We start from the raw sequence: 26,063 nt of genomic DNA, 5'->3' as shown, positions 1-26,063 counted from the left end.
CTCGGATGATTTGGGCTAAGGCCTCAGTGCTGTATGAGATTATCTGAGCCGAGCTAGCCGCCCTCCCCCTCGTGGTGGAGGCATTGACCATATCAGTATCCTTTATGAACGGTCTATGGGATCTCCCTAGGGACAGATACGTTCAGCTTGCCCTGGAGTCATCTCGACAACTAGCGATACAACACGTTGGTATGGATAGATGACAGCATGGTTTCAGTCGCATGAGACTCATACGCCAGGACTTGATTCAGCTAGATACCAGAAGCACATGGATACAGCCGACACAAGAGCTGGGCACGAAGATGGCCTTCTACAGAGAACATCTTCTCCAACTTACGGAAGACAGCTTTGTGACTAGGCTTGCATACATGGATGCGCACTTATCTCATGGGATAAGATGCGCTATTGGGCAGATACCATATCCTCACATCAGCTCCAGATCGAGACTGGCCGATTTCGAGGGGTGCCAGCAAGGTCCAGGATATGTCACCTATGTAACTTAGAGCTAGAGACAGAGATTCACTACACATGTCATTGCCCGGCGTACTATGAGATACGCGGCCGCTTCCACTGCATGTTCAGAGAAGGTTTCGGACCTTTTTCTAGAGTCATGAGATACATGGGTCAGAGATGCCTCGGATTGTTCCTCCTAGAGCTGCACAAACTTAGGGAGAGCTTGCTCAGGACATCAGGGGAAAGACAGTCTCAAGAGACGAATCACAGATTTCTTTACAACAGCTAGGGGAGAGCCAGAGGAGCAGTCATTACAACAGATCTCAGAGCCCACCAATACTAGAGGTACGATGCTTGACCAAGCCACTGAGCTAGACAGGTCAAGATGCCCATGACCTCGGGGGGTCTCCCGCCACTGACGAAGGCTACAAACAGGAGATACACATCACTCTAGCTCGACATGCAAGACTCCCAACCAAAGTACTGACCATGGAGGAGGTTGATGAGACCCGACAGCGACCGATGAGAGATTTCATCTGAACCCACCAACACCCCCCCCCCCCCCTCAGTATCTCGTCTCAATCCCGAATCAACTTCAGATTTATTTCCTTTCTCCTTAGTGTTTTAGTGTTAGTTCTTTGTAGCTTTGTACTTTGTAATTCCCGTACTTAGACATGATATCAAATTCACCAATTTAAACTTTTTGGTCTCATAGGTCATTTGGCCTTTCGAAGACGTTAATATAACATCTCATTTCATTTCATCTCTCTCTCTCTCTCTCTCTCTCTCTCTCTCTCTCTGTGTGCCCCTCGCACAGCCCCCCCCCCCCCCCCCCCCCTCCTCAGTCTATCGTTGCCCCCCCCCCCCCCCCCCACCGTCTATCACGCCCTCCTGCCCCTGCCCTTCGCTCCCGCTCTCTCTTGTGCTGCCCGCCCCGCTCCTTCTCTCTATCGCGCTCCTCCTCTTCAATCTATCCCCCCCCCCCCCCCCCCCTTTTCTAAGTTAAGTTAATTTAATTTAATTTGATTTAACTTCTCTATCTTTTTTAACATACCCCCCCCCCCCCCCCCCTCTCTCTCTCTCTCTCTCTCTCTCTCTCTCTCTCTCTCTCTCGATGCCCGCCCCGCTCCCTCTCTCTATCGCGCTGCCCCCCCTCCTCTACCTATCGCCCCCCCCAGTTTAGTTTAATTTAACTTTAACTTTAAAACTTTTCAACCCCCCTCTTTGTTTATCGCACCCCCCTCCTCAGTCTATCGCACCCCCCCCCCCCCCCCCTCGCCCAACGCCCCCCATCTCTCTCTCTCTCTCTCTCTCTCTCTCTCTCTCTCTCTCTCATTCTTTGGACCTCACCATAATGGATCAACGTCAAGGCCATGAAGGCTTGATGGGTGTTGCACAAACTATCACACTTGAAGAAGACCCTGCACAGGACACGGAAGCCGCCAATGTCTCACCTGTTTGCAAGCCGCGAGCAAAGGCAACCTTCATGCTCACGAATAAGCGGATGGCGCAGATGGAGAGGGAAATGAAGGAGTGGAAACAGAGATGGAAGGATGGTGGAAGGAGAAGGCCAACCTCCTTCAGATGGTCTTCAATGAAGGCGCAAAGTAGAAGAAGGAGAAAGAGAGCCTTAACGCAGAAATACAGACACTCAAAGAAGACGTCTCAGTCCTCAAACAGGAGAACCCAAACGCCGAGATACGGGTACTCAAAAAAGAAGTCTCAGCCCTTAAACAGGAGCTTGCTGTTAGAGTAAGCAATGGACTAGAGGAAGGCGAATTTCAACCCTCGGTAATAGATGAAATCAAGGAAATCAAGGAGCAGGTAAGGATGATCACAGAGGAAGAGAAACTGAGTGTGGCAAAGACGTCTTCATGGGCGGAGATGATAACAAGGACACAGAAAAAGGTGGACGAGGCTGAAAAATGGATTGAGGTCGCCAAGAAAGGGAAAGGTCAAGAAACTCCTTGTACACCGACGCTTATCAACATGACTCTCGAAGAGGAACAAAGAAGGCGGATGCGAGCACTGCATGTGAGAGTGACCGGTCTCAAGGATATAAACAATGTGGAGAAAGAGGTCACAAGCCTTACATCCATGATGGGGATGGAGAAGCCTTTGCACACAAAGGCATGGAGGGTAGGTAAGAGAAGTGATGGCACGGGAGAGTCTTCAAAGGGGAGAGCTCTCATACTACACTTCCCCTCGTTGGAAGAGAAGAAGGAATTCTTGAGGAAGAGGCCTACTCTCAAAAAGACAGGTATTTTCCTCGGTGATGACCTGACTCTCTCACAACTCGCACACATGAGAGAGGTAATGCCAGAAATTACAGCGGCAAGGGAGAAGGGAAAGATAGCCTTCTACAGAGATGGACAGGTGGTGATTTTAGAGAGGCGTACTGCATGACGGTGCGAGACCTATGGGACCACACTGAAGATGGCTACCTGGAATTGTAATGGGTCTATGAGGTTGGACGTGGGTGCATTTGAGGAGAGTTTCAAAGACAAGGATATTGTGTTCTTCTCAGAGACTCATCAGGCCCCTGGACAGGTAATGCCACATGTGGTGGGATACAGATGGGAAACAGCTCACAGGACAAATGCGAGATCTGAGCACGGGAGTAGAGGTTCAAGAGGAGTAGCAGTGCTATTCAAAGAGGAACTACAACCATTACTGCATATTGTATGAAGAGATGATCATGCTAGATATATGTGGGTGAGACTGAGACCTGACACAGGTCGATTCCTATATATTGCCATATGTTACTTTCCTCCCAGTACATCAATGTATGCCGCATCCAGACGGCAGGCGCCTTTCTCTATCCGAGATGATGACATTTGGGAGTTTTCTAGGGATGGTGATATCATTCTCCTATGGGACTTCAATGCCCGAACTGGTAACTCGTAGGCAATCTTCTACGACACTTCAGATGAGGTGCTTAGAGAGCTGGATGGGGGTGAGTTGGGACTTGACAGATGCTTAGATGATAGAGAGTAGACGGAGTATGGGAGATACCTCATGGAAATGACGACTACACATGGATTAGCTATACTTAATGGCTTACAACGATTTCCTGGAGTAGCCGGTTTCACATGCTTTCCACACAGACATGGGGCCAGTACAGTGGATTATGTTATGACACAACCGAGCTTTATCCCCTACATTCAGGATTTCATAGTGGGAGCCAGGCCAGTGGGCATAGCAGTAGATCATGCTCTCTTGACACTGTCCGTCAAATTTCAATATAGTACAACCCATACATCAGGAGGCAAGTCACACACCCGCTATACATTCACTTCATAGACTGATTTTGTTTATACAGAGGAGATCTGGGACCGTCTATTGGAAGGCACAACTGGTACAAATGGTACAGGCCTCTCAGTGGAGGAGTGCACCACTCTACTGACTGAGACACTGCATGGGGCTGCATTAGTGGCATACCCACACACTCAGCCGGGCAAAAGAAGACATTCTGGGAGCATGCCCCATAATAGTTGGTATGATGAGGAATGCACAGAGATGAGAACTCAGCTTCAGAGGGATCTTCTTTTAGGAGTCATCACTTACAGACAGTCTCGGATTGCTTTCTGACGCCTTGTGCGACGGAAGAAGCGAGCTTACCTAGCTCAGATGGAACGAGACCTATATCAAATGTTCTTGAGTAGGGACTCAGGAGAGGCATGGCGACTCTTCCATGAGCACTCCCCTCCCCCAGTGATTACTTCACCTGATGTGTGGGGCCAATATGCGACATCATTATATACGCTTCCTGGACAGGAACCCCTTCCAGACCCTACCAAGCCTTGCCCAGCTGCGAGCACTTTCTTTACACCTGAGATGGTACAAAGAGCCATCGACAAGATGAGGACCGGGAAGGCATATGATCATGACGGTCTAGTAGTGGAGCACTTTATACATGCCAGGGATATGCTGATGGAGGTTCTCGCAGTGTTGTTCAATCGTGCCATGTGTGAGGGATTACCTGAGACTTGGAGGCTGTCTAATATTGTGCCCATCTTCAAGGCTGGGGACCCCACAGAGCTTGGGAACTACCGCACTATTATGGTTGGACACACATTGGCACGGTTGTATGCATCTATTCTGGAGCAACACTTGAGTAATTGGGCAGAGGGCGAGGGTGTACGAGCAAAGGGTCAATCCGGCTTCAGGAGGGGTTTCTCCACTCTTGATCATATTCTGACACTCAGGGCCATCATTGAGGAGGGTAGAGCACATGGGAGACGGATCTATTGTAGCTTTGTGGATTTTCGCAAAGCATTTGACATGGTACCAAGAGCCCGATTGATGCGTAGATTGCCGGAGATGGGGGTGCCCATAGAGGTGATTTGGGGGATTATGGCTTTGTACAGATAATGGTAGGGCATGTACGCACTCCGGAAGGGGTATCTGATTTAGTTCACTCTACTATCAGAGTGAAACAGGGCTGCCCATTGTCTCCTAATCTATTTGGTATGTATGTTGATGAGGTGTCTGAGTACATTGACAGAAGGGTGCACAGCTGGCAGGGACGTGGATCCCATTGCTACTATATGCTGATGATATTGTGCTGATATCTGACTCACCAGAAGATATGCAACGACATTTGGATGCACTACGCAGTTTTGCAGAGGATAGTGGACTGTGTGTAAACCTAGGTAAAACCAAGGTTATGGTGTTTAACACCACACCACAATGGATTAGGAGATCAGTACCTACCTTCAAATATGGTCAGGAGATTGTGGAGTATACAGATGCATACACTTACCTGGGGGTAGTCTTTACTGGGCCGAGATTTTCTTTGAGAAGAGCAGCAGAGACTAGACTAACTAGAGCTGGTGTGGCTCTGGGGGGAATGGAGAGGATGTGTTTGCAGGTTCAGTTCCAGGAACCTAGGACAAAGTTATGGCTCTTTGATACTTTGGTTGCTTCTACTATGTTATATGGGGTGCAGGTTTGGGGACCTTCTATAGGCCAAGATGGTTGGAGGCATATGGAGAAGCCCCTGGTATCTATGATCTCTCGGCTGATTAGAGCCAAGGCTTCCGTACCGCATGATATCATTCGAGTGGAATTAGCTGCCCCCCCTATGGAGATTGAGGCGCTTACCAGATCAGTCTTCTTTGTACACAGTCTGTGGGATACTACTAGAGACAGATATGCCAGGGTGGCTCTAGAGTCCTCCAGACAATTAGCTCTTAATGGGGATACATTATGCTGGTTTGCACAGATGGCATCATGGTTTCATACACATGGTTTCACCATGGACAGGTTGCCTCCTTTTCAATACTCTCTACAGGCACCCTTGAGGTCTCTGACACGGGTAGAGATTAATAGACTTATTCGTCACGATCTGATCCAGTTGGACACGAGGAGGACATGGATAGAGCCGTTACAGGAGTTGGGCACAAAGATAGCTTTCTATAGAGAGCATCTTCTCCACCTCACGGGGGATGGGTTTGTGATTCGACCTAGCTATATGGACACGCATCTTTCTCATGGTCTGCGCTATGCCATTGGCCAGATACGCACGTCATCACATCAACTCGAGATTGAGATTGGCAGATTCAGAGGGACACCAGCAGATAGCACGATATGCCGCTTATGCCATCTAGAGCCAGAGACAGAAGTACATTACATATGTCATTGCATAGTGTACTATGAGATACGAGGCCGTTTTCATTGTCTATTCAGAGAAGGTTTTGGGCCTCTATCTAGGGTCATGAGTTATGAGGATCAGAGATGTCTTGGGCTATATCTACTTGAGTTACACATGCATAGAGAAACTTTACTGAGGAGAGCTGAAGAGCGACAACCCCAGAGACAGATCACAGATTTCTTTACACTAGATATTGTACACCCAGAAGAACAGACAGAGGAGCAGCCAACAGTGGAGAGGTCTACCTGCACTACTAGCATTCTCATAGACCGAGCATTGGAGCTAGGGAGATCTAGACGACCCCGATGGGGAAGAGGAGCTACACGGTTTCGAAGGAGGCTACAGCAAAGGATTCGAGCCATACTCTTTCGTCGTCCACAGTGCAGATGAAGATGGATCCCTATGAAGATGGATCTCTACTCCCCTCCCATATTGCCTTCACATTGTATTGCTTAGTTTAGGATCCCGCAGTATTTATATTTTGTTATCCTAGTTTAATTTATTTTGTTAAACTGACTTTGTATTAGATACACCGCATTGTAACTTTCTGGTCTCATAGGTCACTTTGGCCTTTTGAAGACGTTAATATAACATTTCATTTCATTTCATTTCTCTCTCTTATACGGGTGGATATTACTAGACTCATTCGTCAGGACCCGATCTAGCTGGACACCAGGAGGACATGGATAGAGCCGCCACAGGAGTTGGGCACGAAGATGGATTTCTATAGAGAGCATCTTCTCCACCTCACAAGAGATGGGTTTGTGATTTGACCCAGCTACATGGACACACATATGTCTCATGGTTTGCGGTGTGCCATTGGTCAGATACGCACACCCTCACATCAGCTCGAGATTGAGACTGGTAGATTTAGAGGGATACCAGCAGACTGCAGGATATGCCGCTGATGCCAGTTAGAGCCAGAGAAGCTACATTACATATGTCATTGCACAATGTACTATGAGATACGGGGTCGTTTCCACTGCTTATTCAAAGAGGGTTTCGGTCCTTTCTCTAGGGTCATGAGTTATGAGGATCAGAGATGTCTTGGGCTATATCTACTTGAGTTACACAGATATAGAGACACTTTATTGGGGAGAGATAGAGAGAGACAGTCCAAGAGACAGATTACAGATTTCTTTTCACTAGATATGGGACAGCTAGAGGAGCAGTCATCATTGCAGAGCTCGGCCCACACTCATTCAACCACTACTGGCACTCTCATCGACCGAGCACTAGAGCTACGGAGATCTAGACATCCATGATTGAAGAGGGGCTACACAGCATCGACGGAGGCTACAGCATAGGATTCGAGCCATACTCTCGATATCCAGAGTGCAGATGAGGATGGATTCTAGCAGTAGTATCTAGTTCTTTTGTACCCAGACATGGTATTAGATTCACCAATTTGTAACAGATTGGTCTCATAGGTCATTTCGGCCTTTTGAAGACGTTAATATAACATTTCATTTCATTTCATTTCTCTCTCTTCCATAAGCAAGGTGCCCTATATAAGAGTTATTGTATTTAGATATTTGAATTCAATAAAGAAATACCGAAAGGGGCGGGAACTTGACCTCTCCATCTCTCCTGATCCCATCTCCCTTTCTCAGTCTTTGTCTCTCTCAATTAATTTATCTTATCTCTGCATTATCAGAGCGATAGATTTCTGGTTTTCTACTCTTTAGTGCAAAGCTAAAAATTACTATTTATGTGTCCAACACAGCGAGGGCAGTAGGCCAGCTGGTCACAGTGGTATCAGAGCACAGTTGTATTGATCTTCTTCCATGGGCAATCAAATCCAGAACGGGCAACTATTCTTCAGCAACAATGGAGAATCATCAAGATGTCAATAACAATGCGCGGGAGGAGAATCTTGGAGAGACCAATGAAGAGGAGGTCCCACTAATGCCTACAGCTCGGATCCACTAAAAGCAGCACTTGACCGCCTCCGGTTCCTTGTTAGCGACTTGTTGAAGGCGCTTCTCTCTCTGAACCTCAAAGAAAATACAATACCCTGCGTTTGAGCAAGCTCGAACTGCAAAAAGTACCTCTAGTCGAGTGAAAGCCATCTAGTAGGGAGCATCCAGCTCAAGAGGGATGTGCCACTATGTTGGTATGGCCTCTACAATATCCTTATATGCTTTGCACCCCCCTCATGTCTCGCAACTGACGTTTATGAACCTCCCTTAGAAGTGCTGTAAACTACAGCTAGTCTCCAAAAGTGGGGGTTGGATCCTCTACCATGGGACCTCTACTGTGTGCTGACCAAAGGGTTCCATGTAAGTGGTTGTCTCAAGCGCTCCTTAGTGCACGTAGGCTGGTGTTGCTCAAGGCCACACCACAGCTGCTCCTAGACCAAAGCAAGCTCAAAGCAAATCATTCCTCCCATCTCCTGCTTAGGCCTACTTTGCGCATCTTTGTGAAGATCCAGTGAGTGGACGGGCCCCAAGGGCCTCCAATCTGAGGGACCCGGGCACGAATCTGATGAAGCAGCAAGTCCTTCCAGGGCTCCTCCCCTGGAAGGAGACCTTTGACAACGAGTTTCTTAAGGAGAGCTCTACTCTACCGAGCTATATTGATGATCCCCAACCCTCCCTAGGAACAAGGTAAAGTAATGACCTGCCAAGAAACTTTGGCCTGAGCTAGACTCTGTAATTGCAGTCCAAACAAGCCAACCTCCTGTGAAGTAAGGAATCTACTCATCGCCTCGGCATAGAATTAGAACAAGAAGGGGGCAAGAGGGCATCCCTGTCGTACTGACCGTGTGAGCATGAAGCATTCCCCTCTTCCACCTACAAGCAGCACTTGGCTATGCGCACACCTGTAAAGAGATGACACCCCTCTAATCCAAGTATCTGAAAAGCCCATTCGGCACATAATGCCCTCCAAGAAGCCCCAATCCACTTTGTCATAGGCCTTCTCAAAATCGAGAAGGAGCACCACGAGATCCTCTCCTCGGAGACGAACAAGAGCAGTTGCCTCCCGGATACTACGCTCCTTGAAGAAACCCGTCTGTGTCTCATGTATGATGCTCTTAAGTGGCGGCTGGATTCTCATTCTCACAGATATCCTACGGGAAAGGCTGCAGACGCTCAATGTCAAGACCATGCTGCTGAGTGAGCCACTGCCTCAGGATGTCCGTCATCTCTAATGTATACATCACCTTTGGATGCTTAAAATTATAAATGTTGGACTGACTGCTCTGTGTCTGTGCGCTGAAGTTCCTATGAGGACTACCCCCAAGGTGGAGTTGTCTATTATGTATCTGAGGAGGCTGCCCCAATGGTCCAATCCCCTCTCCTTCCTCTCTTCTGTCCTCATCCCCTAGATCATGGCATATCTTGATCCTCAAGGGGAGGGGAGACGTAGCATACGGGGGGATATAACATCCTGTATGTCGACAGATGCAACCAGATCCACGTATATCTAGCCTCCGAACAGAAGCAACCAATTCGAGGAGGCATTCAGGCAGCTATTGTAGGAGGAGCACAGCCTCCAGATCCTCTTTTGGTGCTCTGCCTCACGGTCCCCTATGGTAGACTCCTACTGGAAACCCCCCACCCTTGGTAGTCTCCTCTGATGTGTCTCTTTCCAGAGTAGGATGAATCCAAAAAGTCCTATTGTAGTTCCAATCTGTGTACATGTATCTCTGGGATTGCTCCTCTATATTTTTGTTGTCCCATAGGATACCTGATGCTAATCAATGGCCTTGCCATCAATGAACGTTCTTCTCGATAGAAAGATCCCTTACTTTCCTTCCAGGCATGTAGGATGCTCACCATGCTTATCTTTTAGAGGATTTCAAAAAGCCTTTACAGATTGAAAAGGTTGTGAGTCACATGATCTACAGATACATCCCAATCCTTCTTCCCTCTCTAAATTCATCTCTGATGCTTCACAAGAAACTCAAAGAAGTTCGTAGTAGTGTTCATGTCATGGATCTCTTTAGGTGATATGCCGCTTGATGAAAGTTTGCTCCCTTTTCAGAGTTCAAATTCTTGATTACTACATGGTCTGTCACCAATTCCCTCATGTATGATCAGTCATCTCAAAATGGTCTCATTGAGATCACAATCCTGGTTATTACGGTTGAGGGAATGGCCCGACCAACACAAATATAATGTTCTCACAAGGATAAGAGCTCGTATTGAGATCAAATGCAATACTGCTAGACTGTGCCACAAATCCTAATTGATGAGAGTGCATACTAGCAAAAGAGTTGAAGGTACTACATTTGCTATAGGAAACAATCTATACATTTAGGCATAAGCATATCAAATGAGTAAGTAATAAATTAACATACATATCTAAACTGACAGCACTTCCAAGTTAATAAGCTATGTTGTAAAAACTATACCCATCAAAAGTAATGGGCTCATCTTCAAGCGCTTCCAAAGTTTCTGAAAAGCTGATAATCTTGGGCAATTCAGCATGTATCTCAATTATTACCATACCAAATCCAAAGTTGCTATTCTCATCTTGTACTGCATACATGAATGTATCACTTCCAACAGAGCCTAACACAGGTACATACACAATCTGTTCATAATAAATTACACAAGTTCCATGCACGGGCTCCTGCAAAATGATGAGAAAAGTAAAAACCCTGGGAGTCCTAAAAAAACAGCGATTTGAAAGTAAAGCCAGACCACATCTTTATGATCTGTATATTTATTCTTTTTTTTTTTTTTTTTTTTTTGCCATTATGGAAAAAAGACAAACGTCATTTGAAAGAGGAACCGGGAAAAAAATAATCCCACTAAGCAAAGTACAGTTATACTGGCAAACATGGGGAGTAATACAGGACTCCAGATGATACAAGTAGTAGAATGTGGTGCAGGAGAATGAAATTGGTCTGTTTATCATCTCACATTCCACAATGTGATGTAGGTGATAATAATCCAGGTTCCAGCTCTTTGGCATGAGGCCCCACCAACGAATGCATAATTCAAGGGACCACCTGTACTGTAGACATCAAATTATCTAAGGAACCAAACAATCCTGAGACTATCCCTCCATAAACTCCAGCATCCAACTCTGAATATTTCAGTTGAGAAATACCAAAAAAGGATGATGTACTACAAAAATCCCGTACAGTAAGTGCTGAAGGAGACTTCCAGTCCAAAGAAACTGGTTGGATCGAGTGGATGCAGATGATTTTGGAGGCATAGCATAGGGGCTTTCCAGTTGCATGGCTTTTATGAGCTTCTACAGCAGGGTTTTTGCAGCAGATCCTTTATACCATTTTGGTTACTAGCACTGGACTACATGGTTTTGCTTCTCCACCTCTGCACTGGACTACATGGTTTTGCTACTCCACCAGAGGTGGAGAGCCTTTGGCAGATTTGTGTATGCTTCCCACAGGCATTTTGAGTATCCTTACCATTTTCATGATTGACTGTATCTCCCCATGATGTTCGTCTATATCTTTCACGGTTTTTCCCATACTTCTTGTATATTGACCTATGGTCGAGTTTTATGTAATGCAAAGGGTTAAAACCCCGCTTTTGCTCGAAAACGAAAAAGTGGGAGGGACCATGCTGACGTAGTCTCTAGACAAACAAGCCTCCAAACTACATTGGCAGCTGCGAAGACCATGTAATATGCCTCAAATCCAACCATTTCTAGGCCTTATCAATGTCTGCTCACAGCTCTAGAGCAAGTGCACACAAGGTACAATGGGGGTGTCGAGGATGTGTAGGGAGGGTGTGAGAGACTAGACTCATACCAAACTCACTATATATACAATAGCTCCACAATATCCATAATTGCTAACAAGTATCTCTAAAAGACACATATCTGGACTCTGGTTGTAGTGGTAGACTGGCCAGGGTGTCCACTCGAGTACCACTCCTTGGTGTCCTGCCAAATGCCTCTGGTCCACTAGACCACCAACGGGCAAATAGATTGAGTTAACAGAATCAATCCGTTAAGCCCAAGAAGCCAAAGAGAGCCAAGGTAGTTAAAGATAGCGTTCTTTGCGTCAGTCAATTACCTTTTTTCTAACAGTCACACCTTGATCGCCCCTCCTCACTCCATAGCTCCCCCATTCACCACTTCTCACTTTGTTGACTTCCCCATGACTATCACAGCTACTAGATTTTTCGTTCTCACATGTGTCACTTCCACCTCTTCTCCACTTCCCTCATTTTACTCCTTCTTTATCTTTATCCCAACCATCTTGAAGTAAATGGAATTTGATTATGATCCGCAGGGTGGCAAAATCGAAGCCGAATTATCCACTGGTCACACCCAAAAGGTGGTACCTCTCATTGGTGCTCTTTTAATGACCATTCAAGGATATCACAGAAAAGCTGATTTTCACATCATGGAATTGGGCAACTGTGACGTTCTCTTGGGCATGCCTTGTCATGGCAAGAATGACGTGACACTTTAGATCCAAAACCGTACAATTACCATGATGCAGAAGAACAAGCCAATCGTCCTCAAAGCTTGGCTTTTTGAACAAAAACCTGAGTGAATTATCTAGTTGTTTTAAATATTTTTCAACTCTGTTTGAGGAAGTGCTGTTTGGAATTTGTTTGAAATAGATGGTATCTGTTTTAAACCTGTCTTGGTGGCGGTTTGAACTGTTTGACTCTGGTTTTAATACTCGTTTTAATGCTTGGTGATTTCATCCTGGGTAGAGTAGTGAGAAATGTTGTTTTGGTATTGTTTGAACCTCGGAATGACGCAGACGGAATGTCTGGGGCCGTTCCGTTGTATGTTGGAAAACCTCCGAACGACGCAAACGAGATGTTTAGGGGGCGTTTGATTGTATGCTTGAACCTCCAAACGACGTAGGTTGCGGTCCTGAAGGCATTTGGTTGTAAATATACTCTATATCTCCCGGCTCGGACCTTTTTAGATTATGCGGGAGGAGTGATGAGGGAGTCGTTGAACAACTCATGGCCTGAACCTGGATGGTTATTTGCGGGGGGAGTGTTCATTGGTGACTTTATGTTTCTTTGTCTTGTAACATGCATATGTGTCATACAGTAGAAACAAACCCACCCAAGTCTTGACACGAAGACCCTTGAACTTGCTGGATAGTCTAGACCCGTTGGACCAGACTTGACTAGACCATGCTAGAATCGCTAGACCACTCCACCTAGATAGGGGCGAGAAAGACTAGACCAGCTAGATCAAGCTCGACGAGGTGAAGATGAACTAGACCAAGCTGGTTGAGGGCGAAGATGGACTAGAACAAGCTGGACGAGGCCAGTCTAGACCAAGCTGGACGAGGTCAGTCTAGACAAGCGAGGGCACAAACCACTGAGCTCCTCCCCTATGTATGCTCAACAGAGTGAGACTTCACTTGAAGTCCCACCGGAAACCTCCCTCAAACAGAAAGAAAACACAACGTAGCAATGGAACAAATAACTCATAGGTGCAACAACAGACTTAGAACTCAATGGAGCTCGAAGAACTCATGAAACCAGTACAGACGCTGGCTGGAAGCACACTCATCTCCAAGCACAAAACTCATAGGTAAAATGGGGGTGTCGAGGCTCCAATGTGCAAGGAAAGTGCAGATGTGTGGGTCTGGACACAAGACACAAGACTCAACTAGACCATAGAAAGTAGATGACGCATACGACGACTAGAACCAACTACAGATATATACAATCATAAAGAGCCACCAATGGCTAGCAAAATATCCCTGATAGTTCAGCTATGTCTATCCCAAACTGTGGTGGTGAAATTTTGCTAGCCACCAATGGCTAGCAAAATATCCCTGATAGTTCAGCTACATCTATCCCAAACTGTGGTGGTGAAATAGCCATGGTGTACACTAGATTGCCACCCGTGCCACCCGTGTCTCTTCCTAGGCGAGAGTTCATCCAGTGTGAATCCAAGACCAACTGTAACTGAATGTGCTCAAAATAGCAAATCAGGATATACTCCAAGTCCAATGTAAGCATCGATTACTTTCATGTATCAACTATAGACTCTGGCTGGCAGCACATAGCTCGAGACCAAGTGCTCAAGGTACGATGGGGGTGTCGAGGCTTAGAGTGTGCCAGGAGAGTGCTCTGTGCAAAGACTAGACTCTAGACCAAAGACTCATACCAAAACTGATCATTTATACTATGGCTATCCATCGTCCATAACTAGAAAATATCTTTGAAAAGACAGCTACACATATCTGTGGATTGTAGTGGTGGTGATAGGCTGGCCACGGTGTCCACTCGACTACCACTCATCAGTGTCCTGCCAAGCAACTCTGGTCCACAGTCCTATCCATTGGTCAAGAGTGTGCATCACGTGTGAACCCCAAGAGACCAACTGTAACTACCAGCCCGGTGCAAATGACACTGTAGCACTGATACATGCAAGGACAATGGTTTTGTATTCTAATTAAACGCCTGAACAGCTCTTAGTTTAAAAATCTCTGAAACACAGATTTGTATTTCTACTTGATTAGAAAACTTGAGTTCTTTCTTTCCTTGCACGAACTTTAAGGTGAAAGAAGCACTGCATAATGTCATAGTGATACTATGAAGTTATATAAGCATCTTCAGTTGGAAAAAGACTTAAAAAATAAAATAAAATTAGCTACATAAGTATTTTGTCTAACTGATGAGAGCGTTACGTATAAAAGAAATTGCTCAAGATAAATGGGCCATGTAAAGTAAAAAATGGCGAACCTCTGTAATATTATAGAGAAGCAGGGATCCAGAACCATTAGTGTCATTATATAACACGTCAATAGTGGCAACTGCATCTTGTATAACACGAACATTGTCACTCTTTGCCCAAGGATAATATCTCTCTGAGAACACAATGTTTTGCAATTTAGATAAACCGTTTTTTGCTTTCCTTGAAATTATCGTACAAGATCCTCCATTTATAGTGAAAAGATAGCAGTAAATTTTACCTGTGTGAGCATAGGCAGTCATAGAGCAAGATGGTATGGCCAAGCCATCATATGTTACATTAATCTTGTACAAACCAACTGCCATAGGCATGTATGCTGCTACATAGGTACCATCACCATTATCAACAGTATCTTTAATCCTAAATGTTCCTGCATTAGAGCTGACTGATAGACTCAAAAGATCTGCTTTCCCATACACCTCATAGTCTGAGCTATCTTTCAATATAACATTGATATAGTTCCATGCTTTAACTCGAGATCCCGTATCATATTTACTTTTGTAGCATTGGCATTTGGAAACATCCACCGTACCTGAATTGTATTAATAAAGCAGATATACTCATAAACAGAAGATTTAACACATGATAGACTTATTTCCAGATCTATCTAAGGAGAATGTACAACATCCATCCATTTATCCAAAAGACATAGTAATGTTATAGAGAGATCCATCTCAAAGGTTCTTATGGCGCTTGGACGACACTGATATCTTACTTATTTTGCCACTCTATAGTATAGCTCTGAAGTATTAAATGACATTGAAAACATCTTTCTGACACATGCAGATGATTGCAAATGTCAAAAAAAATTATTTAGTTTCTTTTTGTTTTTTTGCACAAGGAAACTCCTCTTTATCCTAAAAATATGCCCAAAGAGGATGTGATCTCCTGTAGTCATATAGAAAATTACAAATGTTGTTGGTTAGCCTAAGCTTTTGGTTAGCCATATGATCTAACTCTAAGCTCACATGTCATTACCACACTGTCTATCTATGTCTAACATGTGATGTGATGCATCCAGTGATGTTATCTATGATGGTGTAAACATTGAGGTCTGCAGCCTCCAAGGTCTATGTAAGAGGCACCACTTTAGTCATTTGTCACCTGAGTCGTTTCCATCTATCCAACTTCATTTTGTATTTAGTTTCTCATTTTGTGTCAACACTCTCTCATCATGAGTGCAACTCTACTTTTTTCCCCCATAAACATTCAAAGGATTGGTATCAGAGCCAAAATAACACATTTACCCTAGATAGGATAGTCCCCTCCTCTTTTTTCTAAAAATATCTTTTTGTAGAAAGAAAAAGTGTGTTGTGCACTGCGGTCCCTCAGTTGGGTATCTCTCAGTGCACCTCTCAGCGCAATGTGCAAGAAGCCTCACTCAAATCTAAAAACTGCACCAACAATGGACAACTGAATAACAACAATGGACACCTATATAAAAACCGAAATGAAAGACGATGACCGGATAACGAGGACACAAGGTAGTGCTGAATGCTCAAGTGAAGCTATCACCTCATAGATTATTATCTATATAGACTGGCTGGCAGCATGCTCAGCTTTAGATCCAGTCACAGAAAATACAATGGGGGTGTAGAGGCTCAACAATGCATGAAGTTGGAGGACTCTCGACTCATAACAACTTATAGCACTAACAGATACTAAACCCATAATATATACTAGAGCAAGTATTTCCGTGAGAGGCTCAACAATGCATGAAGTTGGAGGACTCTCGACTCATAACAACTTATAGCACTAACAGATACTAAACCCATAATATATACTAGAGCAAGTATTTCCGTGAGCTGGCTAGAGCAAGTATCTCCATTGTGAGGATAGAGTGAGCAAGCTGAGATGGGTAGTAGCCAAGTGGACTAGAAGCCGTGTGGATGACCCGGCTACCACCCATCCTCTCACACCAGCTGCAAGTCTACAAGTCTAGTGATAGTGTAGCTTTTTTGCTAAATTTGCTATTTTGTTATTTTTCTGAGTAACTTCAATTTAATGAAATTAGAACTATTTATATTTGTGCACATTAGAACTGTAAAGTTGGAACTGTAGATCTACGAGATTGAGTAAGCCATCAGAAACATACATATTTGATGCGCCATTTGATGGGTGACAGAGGATCACTAAGGAGTTGTTTAGTATGTTTGATGGATGAGAGACCGAGTAGTGACGATTTCAATGTGTAACATGATAGGTGATGGGAGCATCAATAAGGGAATAGTCCACGGTCTAAGTAGAAAATGCAAAGTGAGGATGAGTTACGCGCAAGATGCAAGCACTTGAATGAAGATGGGTTCTGAGTAGCTTTAAAGAAATGCATTTGCTTTTTGAAAAAGCGAGCTGCTTTTGAGTGCTTTTTGAGAAAGTAGATGCTTTCCCGTTAAGGAGTCTATGTTGTCAGTTGTGGAGCACCGGCATCTTGAGGCACTATAGGGAGGACCCAATTGGCGGTGACCGTGGAAAGGGCTCTAGGATCTGCGTTTTGAAACGCACGTAAACGGTGTCTTGAATTTCTCATGAGCGGGCAACAAGGCAGCTCGTTTTGCATAGCATTTTGAGATGCATCAACATTGAGGTTTTCAGGGGGCTGCTTAGCGTTTTGAGATGCAACTGCATAAGGCACTCAACAAGGTGGCAATTCAAGTAGCCTTTTAAAACGCATCGTGTGATGGGAGCTGTGAGAGCAGTCTTGTAATTGCGTTCTGAAACGCTACACCAAAGGAGGTCATCTTGTGAGTGTCTTGGAGAAGATGCACTACAATGCACTCTAAGAAGCCCCTTGTGAAGGTGCTCAGAGGCGGGCGGTTGGGACTCATGCGAGAGCTTGTTGATAAGCGTTTTGAAATACTGTGCAAACTGGAATGACTTCTTCAAAGGCTACATTGTGATTGGCGTTTTCAAACCAATCGCTTCCACCGTCTATTTAGAAAAGGCTTCAGACCCTTCACTAGGACCAGAGATGTCTTGGACTGTATCTACTTGAGTTACACAGACACAGAGATAGTTTACAGAGGAGATCTAAAGAGACAACCCCAGAGACAGATTACTGATTTCTTCACACCAGACACTGGACAGATAGAGGAGGGCCACAACTGTAAAGCTCAGGTCATACTCACACCTGTGGTACTCTCATTGACTGAGCATTGGAGCTCGGGAGATTGAGGCGCCCACGACTGAGGAGAGGAGCTTCACAGCATCGACGGAGACTACATTAGAGGATTCCAACCATATTGTCTCGACATCTAGAGTACAGATGAGAACGGATTCATCACCCATTATATCACCCTCTTGTATTGGGCACCTAATGTATCAATGATCACACATACCCCACAGTTCCAGTTAGTAGCGCTTCTAGATTCATTTTAGTATCTCTTCTTTTGTCCTAGACATGGTATCACATTCACCTATTTGCAACGGATTAGTCTCGTAGGTCATTTTGGCCTTTTGAAGACGCTAATATATCATTTCATTTCATTTCTCTCCTTCTCACTTCTACACCACTATGATAATATGTGCTGATATATAAAACATAAACTGGCATGCAGTCTACTTTAAAGCTCCCCGAGTGTAGTAGTATGAAGGGAGAGTACTGCTTCACCTTGAAGAGATGAAAAGATCTACTGCACCAACTGTGTGGTATAGTGGGGGCACTGGTGAGCTGAACCGAGGATGTAAGCTGCACCCTTGGAATAACACTGCTGTAACTATATTGGTGAAAAGGTTGACTATGTATTGTGTGAGCACCACAATAAGGAGCTGTGGCCCCGTTGTGCACTAGGAAAGCTGGCCTATAGACACCTAATGAGAGGATTGCCTCCCACAAGCAAGTGGATAACCTGGGTGATTCTAACTATGCAGAACTCATCATAAAGTTAACCTTACACGGAGGATGGACATGCACACTTGTGCAGGTGTCCTTGGGAGTAGTTCATGTAGACCTAAGATTCTGTGTAGGTGATGGGTTATCTATAGAGTAATGGGACTTCAATTTTTCTATAAAGTACATGTAGACCTAAGATTTTGTGTAGGTGATGGGCAAACTTCTTGAGAGACACCTAAGATTTTGTGTAGGTGATGGGTTATCTATAAAGGTGGTTGAAGTCGTATAAAGAATGGAGCTGCCTACATGGGTGATGCAAATCTGAGGTGGTATCACTTTTATGCATCTGTACTTTCGAAAGTACAAAACATTGCTCCTTTGAAAAGATCAGCTTACCAATTATTTGATTGTGGATTGTAGAATAGAATATTGATGAAGTTTTTTATTTCATCAACAAGAACAATAGGTCTAAGCACATGCAGCCGCAAAAGTATAGAAAAATTGTGTTCAAAACAAGAGCCCAAAAAATCACCTCACAAATAAAAGAGGGTCATGTTCATTTTGAATACATAAAGCTCTAATGCAACACGTGGTTGAGGTATTCAAAATTTTCCAAGTCTTCTTACATGAAGACTAGAGTACATGTGCAAACCTGGAAGCACAGCAAGAGAGAAGGGCTTTCCATCGTTAAGTATGATATTAGTCCACAGCACATACACCTCATAGTTGCCTGGAGTAAGTGAATATTGAACTTTGAAGGACCCATTAGAGTTCTCTGCCACTATATTGACATTTTTACTTACTGCAAACACCTCTAGATTCTCTTGGAAAGGAAAATATGTACTCGCCACTAGGACTTTGAAGCTGGCTGGAAATTCAGACCCTTCTTTTTTAAAGAGCACAGAAACGGAGCCAGGGTAGGGTACACCAGGCTTCCCATCAGCAGTATGAATCTCAACAGAGAAGCTTGTCAACTCTCCAGCAACAGCCTGATTCAAACCAGACCCGGATACTACAGAAGCATTCACATCATTGCTCCCTGAAGCCAAAAACAAGCAAAGTCTACATTGAAAGGGTTTTCTGCACAAATACAATTTTTGTCTTTTAGTGAGAAAAAATTTGTATTCTTAAAATAAAGTATTTTTCCACCCTAAATGAGTGGAGCCATGTAAGAAGGCTAAGAATAGCCCCTGCAATAAAATATCTACCTGTAAAAGCTCGCTCATATACAAAGAATTGAGAGGCACCAAGGGCAGAGAGAGAGAGAGAGAGAGAGAGAGAGAGAGAGAGAGAGAGAGAGAGAGAGAGAAATGAAATGAAATGTTATATTAACGTCTTCAAAAGGCCAAAATGACCTATGAGACCAATCAGTTACAAAATAGTGAATCTAATACCATGTCTGGGTACAAAAGAACTAGAAAAGAACTAGAAGTGGAACAAAATACTACTACTACTACTACAATCTAAAACTACGTGGGTGTAGCAGCTGATACAATAGGTACCCGGTAAACTGGATGTAACAGTGTGTGAAACAAAGATGGAAGAAATGGTGAGGATCCATCCTCATCTGCACTCTGGATGTCGAGAGAGAGAGAGAGAGAGAGAGAGAGAGAGAGAGAGAGAGAGAGAGAAATGAAATGAAATGAATGATATATTAACGTCTTCAAAAGGCCAAAATGACCTATGAGACCATCAGATACAAAGTGGTGAATCTAATACAATGTCTGAAGTACAAGTACAACAAGTACTGAAAGTAAAAATGAAAGCTGAAAATGAAGTGTGAAATGTGAAATCTGAAATCTGAAATCTGAAAATGTAGAATAGGCCCTCAATGACAATCTGGGTGTCGTGCTAGAATGCCTCTGATCTTCTGCTGGAGTCTCCGTCGATGTAGTGTGCTCCTGTGTCTCGGTCGTGGTCGTCTCGATCTCCCGAGCTCAATCGCCCTGTCAATGAGGGTGCCTCTCGTATGAATGTGGGTACAACCAGGTGCTGGTGGTTGGTCTCTTGGATCCCTCGATCCAAAGAAGTCTGTGATCTGTCTCTGCGACTGTCGTACTCCATGTCTCCTCAACAGACTATCTCTATGTCAGTGTAGCTCAAGTAGATATAGGCCAAGGCATCTCTGATCCTGATACCTCATGACTCTATGTAGGGGTCCAAAACCCTCCCTGAATAAGCAATGGAAGCGTCCTCGTATCTCATAATACACAGTGCAGTGGCATATGTAGTGTAGCTCTGTCTCTGACTCTCTACTGCATAGTTGACATATCCTAGACTCCGGCGGTATCCCTCTGAATCTACCTGTCTCAATCTCCAGCTGGTGTGAGGATGTGCGAATCTGACCAATAGCACATCGCAGACCATAAGATAAATGAGTGTCCATGTAGTTCGGACGAGTCACAAACCCATCTCCTGAAAGTTGGAGAAGGTGCTCTTTGTAGAAAGCCATCTTCGTGCCCAACTCCTGTATCGGCTCTACCCATGTCCTCCTGGTGTCCAACTGTATAAGATCCTGACGAATGAGTCTAGTGATCTCCGTCCGTGTGACTGGCAGGGAGGGTGCATCCAGGGAATACTGAAAGGGAGGCAATCTATCCATGTTGAGACCATGCCTCTGAAACCATGAGGTCATCTGTGCATACCGACATGATGCATCTCCCTGCATCGATAACTGTCTAGAAGACTCAAGAGCCAGTCTAGTATATCTGCCTCTATGTGTATCCCATAGACTGTGCATAAAGGACATTGATCTGGTAAGAGCCTCAATCTCTATAGGAGGGGCGGCTACCTCCGCTCGAATAATCACATGTGGTACAGAGGCCTTGGCTCTAATCATCCGGGATATCATAAATACCAAGGGTCTCTCCATGTTCCTTCAACTGTCATGATTCACAGATGGTCCCCAAACTTGGACCCCATAAAGCATAGCTGAAGCAACCAAAGTATCAAAGAGCCATAGTTTTGTTCATGGTTCTTGAAACTGAACCTGCGAACACATCCTCTCTAGCCCTCCCAATGCCGCATAGGCTCTGGATAGTCTAGTCTCTGCTGCTCTCCTCAGGGTAAACCTCGGTCCCGTGAATACCACCCCCAGATATGTATATTCATCTGTGTGCTCCACAGTGTCCTGGCCATATACGAGTGTAGGTGCCGATCTCTTGACCCATTGTGGTGTGGTGTTAAACACCATAACCTTGGTTTTACCAAGGTTCACAGACAGTCCACTATCCTCTGCAAAGTTGTGCAATGCATCCAAATGTCTTTGCATGCCCTCTAGCGACTCTGACATCAACACAATATCATCAGCATATAATAATAAAGGGATCCATGTCCCTGCCAGCTGAGCGCCTCTGTCACCCTCTCTGTCAATGTAGTCAGAGACCTCATCTACATACATACCAAAAAGTGTAGGGGACAAAGGACACCCCTGTTTCACTCCAATAGTGGAATGAACAATGTCAGAAATCCCCTCAAGAGTGCGTACCTGGCCAGTCACTGAGCCGTATAAAGCCATGATCCCCCATATGATCTCTGTGGGTACTCCCAACTTCAGTAGCCTGTGCATCAATCTGGCCCTCGGCACTGTGTCAAATGCCTTGCGGAAGTCCACAAAGCAACAATACATCAGTCTCCCATGTGCCCGACCCTCCTCAATAATGGCTCTGAGTGTAAGAATATGGTCCAAAGTGTAGAAACCCCTCCTGAATCCAGCCTGTCTTGCTGCTCGTATGCCCTCATTTTCTGCCCATTTACTCAGTTGTTGTTCAAGAATGGATGCATACAACCGTGCCAATGTGTGCCCTATCATAATAGTACGGTAGTTCCCTGGCACCGTGGGGTCCCCTGCCTTGAAAAGAGGTACAATAGTAGATAATCTCCAGGACTCGGGTAGTCCCTCACACATGACACGGTTAAACAACCGCGCAAGAACCTCTGACAGTAAATCTCTAGCATGTATCAAGTGCTCTGCCACCAAACCATCATGATCATATGCTCTCCTAGTCCTCATCCTGTCAATGGCGTTCTTCACCATCTCAGTGGTAAAGAAGGTACTAGTGGCTGGACATGGCTCTAGAGGGTCTGGTAATGGTGGTTGCCCAGGTACTGTATATAATGATGCTGCATATTGACCCCAAATTTCAGGGAGAGGTAATCACTGGAGGAGGTGAGTGCTCATGGAAGAGATGCCAGGCCTCACCTGAATCTCGGCTCAAAAAGAGCTGATACAAATCACGTTCCATCTGGGCTAAAAAGGCCCGCTTCTTCCGTCGCACTAAACGCCGAAGGGAAATCCGAGACTGCCTATATGTAATGACTCCAAGTATAAGCTCTCTCTGAATCTGAACTCTCATCTCTCTGCACTCCTCATCATACCAACTATTCTGAGGCATGTTCCCAGAACGTCTTCTCTGATCTGGTTGAGTGTGTGGGTATGCCTCTGCTACTGCCCCATGCAAGATCTCCGTCAATAAAGTGGTGATCTCCTCCAATGTATATACAGGCTCGGCTGCCCCCATCCGTCTGTAAATCTCTTCCACATAAACTGAATCCGTCTCAGGTGTAAAAGTATACCGTGTGTGTGCACTCTTCCGTAGTGTCTGAGAGACACTATACTGGAAAGAGACTGAAAAAGTCAGGAGAGCATGGTCCACTGCTACTCCAACAGGCCTAGGGCCCACATTGAGATTCTGAATATGAGAGATGAAGCTCGGTGAAGTCATGACATAGTCCACTGTACTGGCCCCATGTCTGTGTGGAAAGCATGTGAATCCCCCAGACGAAGGAAAAATCTCTAGACCATTAAGTATGGCCAGACCATGCGTAGTTGTCATCCCCATGAGATATCTCCCATACTCTGTGTGCTCTTTATCCTGTGAGTGTCTGTCAAGTCCCATCTCTGATGTATCCATCTCTCTAAGCATCTCCTCCGAGGTATCATAAAATACCGTTTGGGAGTGGGCCGTCCTGGCATTAAAGTCTCCCAAGAGAATGATATCTCCATCTCTAGAGAACTCCCATATGTCATCATCAAGTATAGAGAAAGGGGATTTCCCTCTAGGTGAGGTATGGACTGATGTGCTAGGGGGAAAGTAACATATAGCCATGTATAAGAATCTGCCTGTCTCAGCTCTCAGTCTCACCCACATCTATCTCGCCTGGTTATCTCTCCGGACAATTTGTAATAGCGGCTGCAACTCTTCCTTGAATAAGACTGCTACCCCTCCTGAACCTCGACTTCCATGCTGGGATCTAGCGTCTGGCCGACAAGCTGTCTCCCATCTCCCATAAATAACTAGTCACACTTGGCATCAACTGTCCAGATTTTTGATGTGTCTCTGAGTAAAAGACAATGTCTCTATCTCTGAAGCTATCTTCAAAGGCACCCACATCCAGCCTATATGATCCATTACAACTCCATGCCGCCATCCGGAGTGTGGTCCCATATGTCTCGCACCGTCATGCTATGAGTTTTTCCAAAACCACTACTTTCCCTCCTCTGTAAAAGGCAATTTTTCCCTTCTCCCTTGCTGCCTTGATCTCTGGCATCAACTCTTGCATATGTGCTATTTGTACTAAAGTAAGGTCATCCCCCATAAATATTCCAGTTTTCTTAAGTGCTGGTCTCTTCTTTAGGAATTCCTTCCTTGTTTCCAAAGTCGGGAAACGCAAAATAAGTGCTTTCTCTTTGACGTTTCCCTTCTCATCCACTCCCTTCTTTCCTACTCTCCAAGCAACTGTGTGCATAGGTTCCAGGATGCCCATGGGCTGCAAGAGTTTCTTCACTTCGTCTTCTACATTTTCGGTGTCCTTGATACCAGTAATACACACATGGAGGGCTCTAGTCCTCCTCTTCTGTTCCTCCTCAATGGTCATATTGATGATGGTAGAAGTCTGTGCGGCTTCTGGCATCCAGGCCTTCCATTTCTTTGCACCTTCGATCCATTTTTTTGCTTCATCAACTTTCTCCTATGTTTTAACAAGGCGCTCCGCCCATGAGGAAGCCTCTTTCGAGTTTTGTTCTTCTCCTTCGCACAGAGTTTTCACCTACTCCTTAATATCTTCGAGCTCCTTTAACATCGAGGGCTGATTTTCCCCTTCTGTTTTGGGCATAATTTTGCAAGCTGCAAGTTCCCCTTTAAGCTCTGCAATCACTGCATCTTTTTCCTTCATGCATTTTTCCACATTGGTTTTCCAAGATTCAAAGCTTGTAATTGCCTCATCCAACTTTTTCTGCATAATACATTCCATTACATTCACTTCTGCATGCATTAGAGCCTGCATCTCCCCTTTCACAGATAGATACATATCATCATGTCTACCAAGCATCGCTTTATCTAATTCTTTCCTCATATCTGCATACATAGAATTCTTATAACTATTTGCGTTTGCGTACATCTCTTTCCTGATGTCATCTCTCATAAAGCTGAGCTCAGATTTAATCATCACTTGAACCCTTTCCATCATTAAATCCTCTTGGACTCTGACGGTTTTCCCTGCTCGCAGTGAGCTTGGCGAGAGTATACTATCTCTGTTCCTCCGCTTGAAAGTCGCTTTCATTTTTTGTGGGGTGGTGAAGCCACTTGCATCACCATCCTCGACTGGTTGGTCCATCTAAGAAGGAAGAACAAAGCGAGCACTGAGTCAAGGCCCTCACCAGTGGACGCCTTGGTTGGCCTCGCCCTAGTCACCAGGTACTTACCCTAGTCCTGGCTAACTCCTCACCCTAGCCCTGGCACAGGACCAGCAGCTTGCCCAGGCCTAGCAGCTCGCCCTTGATCAGGTTCAGCAGCTCGCCCAAGACCCTCGTCCAGCAGAGAGAAAGCTCGCCCCCTCGTCCCTCGTCCAGCAGGTTGGCAACGCGATTGCTCGCCCTCGCCTCAGCCAGCTCGCCTTCGCCCGTGATCCTCGCCAAGAGCCTGCTCGCCCTCGCCCTGAGCCTGCTCGCTCTCGCCTCAGCCAGCTCGTCCCTCGACCAGTAGGTTGCCCTCGCCTCAGCCTGCTTGTCCCTCGTCCCACGTCTGAGCCTGCTCGTCCCTCGTCCACAACAGGTCGCCCTCGTCCCTCGTCCACAGCAGAGGTCACCCTCGCCACAGCAGGTCGTCCTCGCCCTCGTCCACAGCAGAGGTTGCCCTCGCCTTCGCCACAGCAGGTCGCCCTCACCCTCGTCCACAGCAGAGGTCGCCCTCGCCACAGCAGGTCGTCCTCGCCCTCGTCCAGCAGAGGTGGCCCTCGTCCAGCCCTTGCAAAAAGAGAGAGAGAGAGAGAGAGAGAGAGAGAGAGAGAGAGAGAGAGAGAGAGAGAGAGAGAGAGAGAGAGAGAGAGAGAGAGAGAGAGAGAGAGAGAGAGAGAGAGAGAGAGAGAGAGAGAGAGAGAGAGAGAGAATGAAATGAAATGAAATGTTATATTAACGTCTTCAAAAGGCCAAAATGACCTATGAGACCAAACTGTTACAAAATA

The 26,063-nt window shown here is 45.3% G+C and overlaps 1 protein-coding gene across 1 annotated transcript in view; it reads right to left on the bottom strand.

Annotated features, from left to right (window-relative positions):
- LOC147443103 (uncharacterized) overlaps positions 1-26,063 on the bottom strand; it is a 303,366-nt gene that overhangs the window by 50,650 nt on the left and 226,653 nt on the right. Inside the window, exons 20-23 of the mRNA XM_086529029.1 lie at positions 19,255-19,641; positions 14,994-15,305; positions 14,764-14,888; positions 10,470-10,690 (exon numbers count right to left, since the gene is read on the bottom strand). Coding sequence (XP_086385155.1) covers positions 10,470-10,690; positions 14,764-14,888; positions 14,994-15,305; positions 19,255-19,641 — 1,045 coding nt within the window. The remainder of the gene's footprint in view (positions 1-10,469; positions 10,691-14,763; positions 14,889-14,993; positions 15,306-19,254; positions 19,642-26,063) is intronic.

This window comes from Adiantum capillus-veneris, chromosome 14 (genome assembly GCF_014529385.1).
Source record: "Adiantum capillus-veneris isolate H3 chromosome 14, ASM1452938v2, whole genome shotgun sequence".
Taxonomy (NCBI): Eukaryota; Viridiplantae; Streptophyta; class Polypodiopsida; order Polypodiales; family Pteridaceae; genus Adiantum; species Adiantum capillus-veneris.
This window is presented reverse-complemented; position numbering and strand designations above follow the sequence as displayed.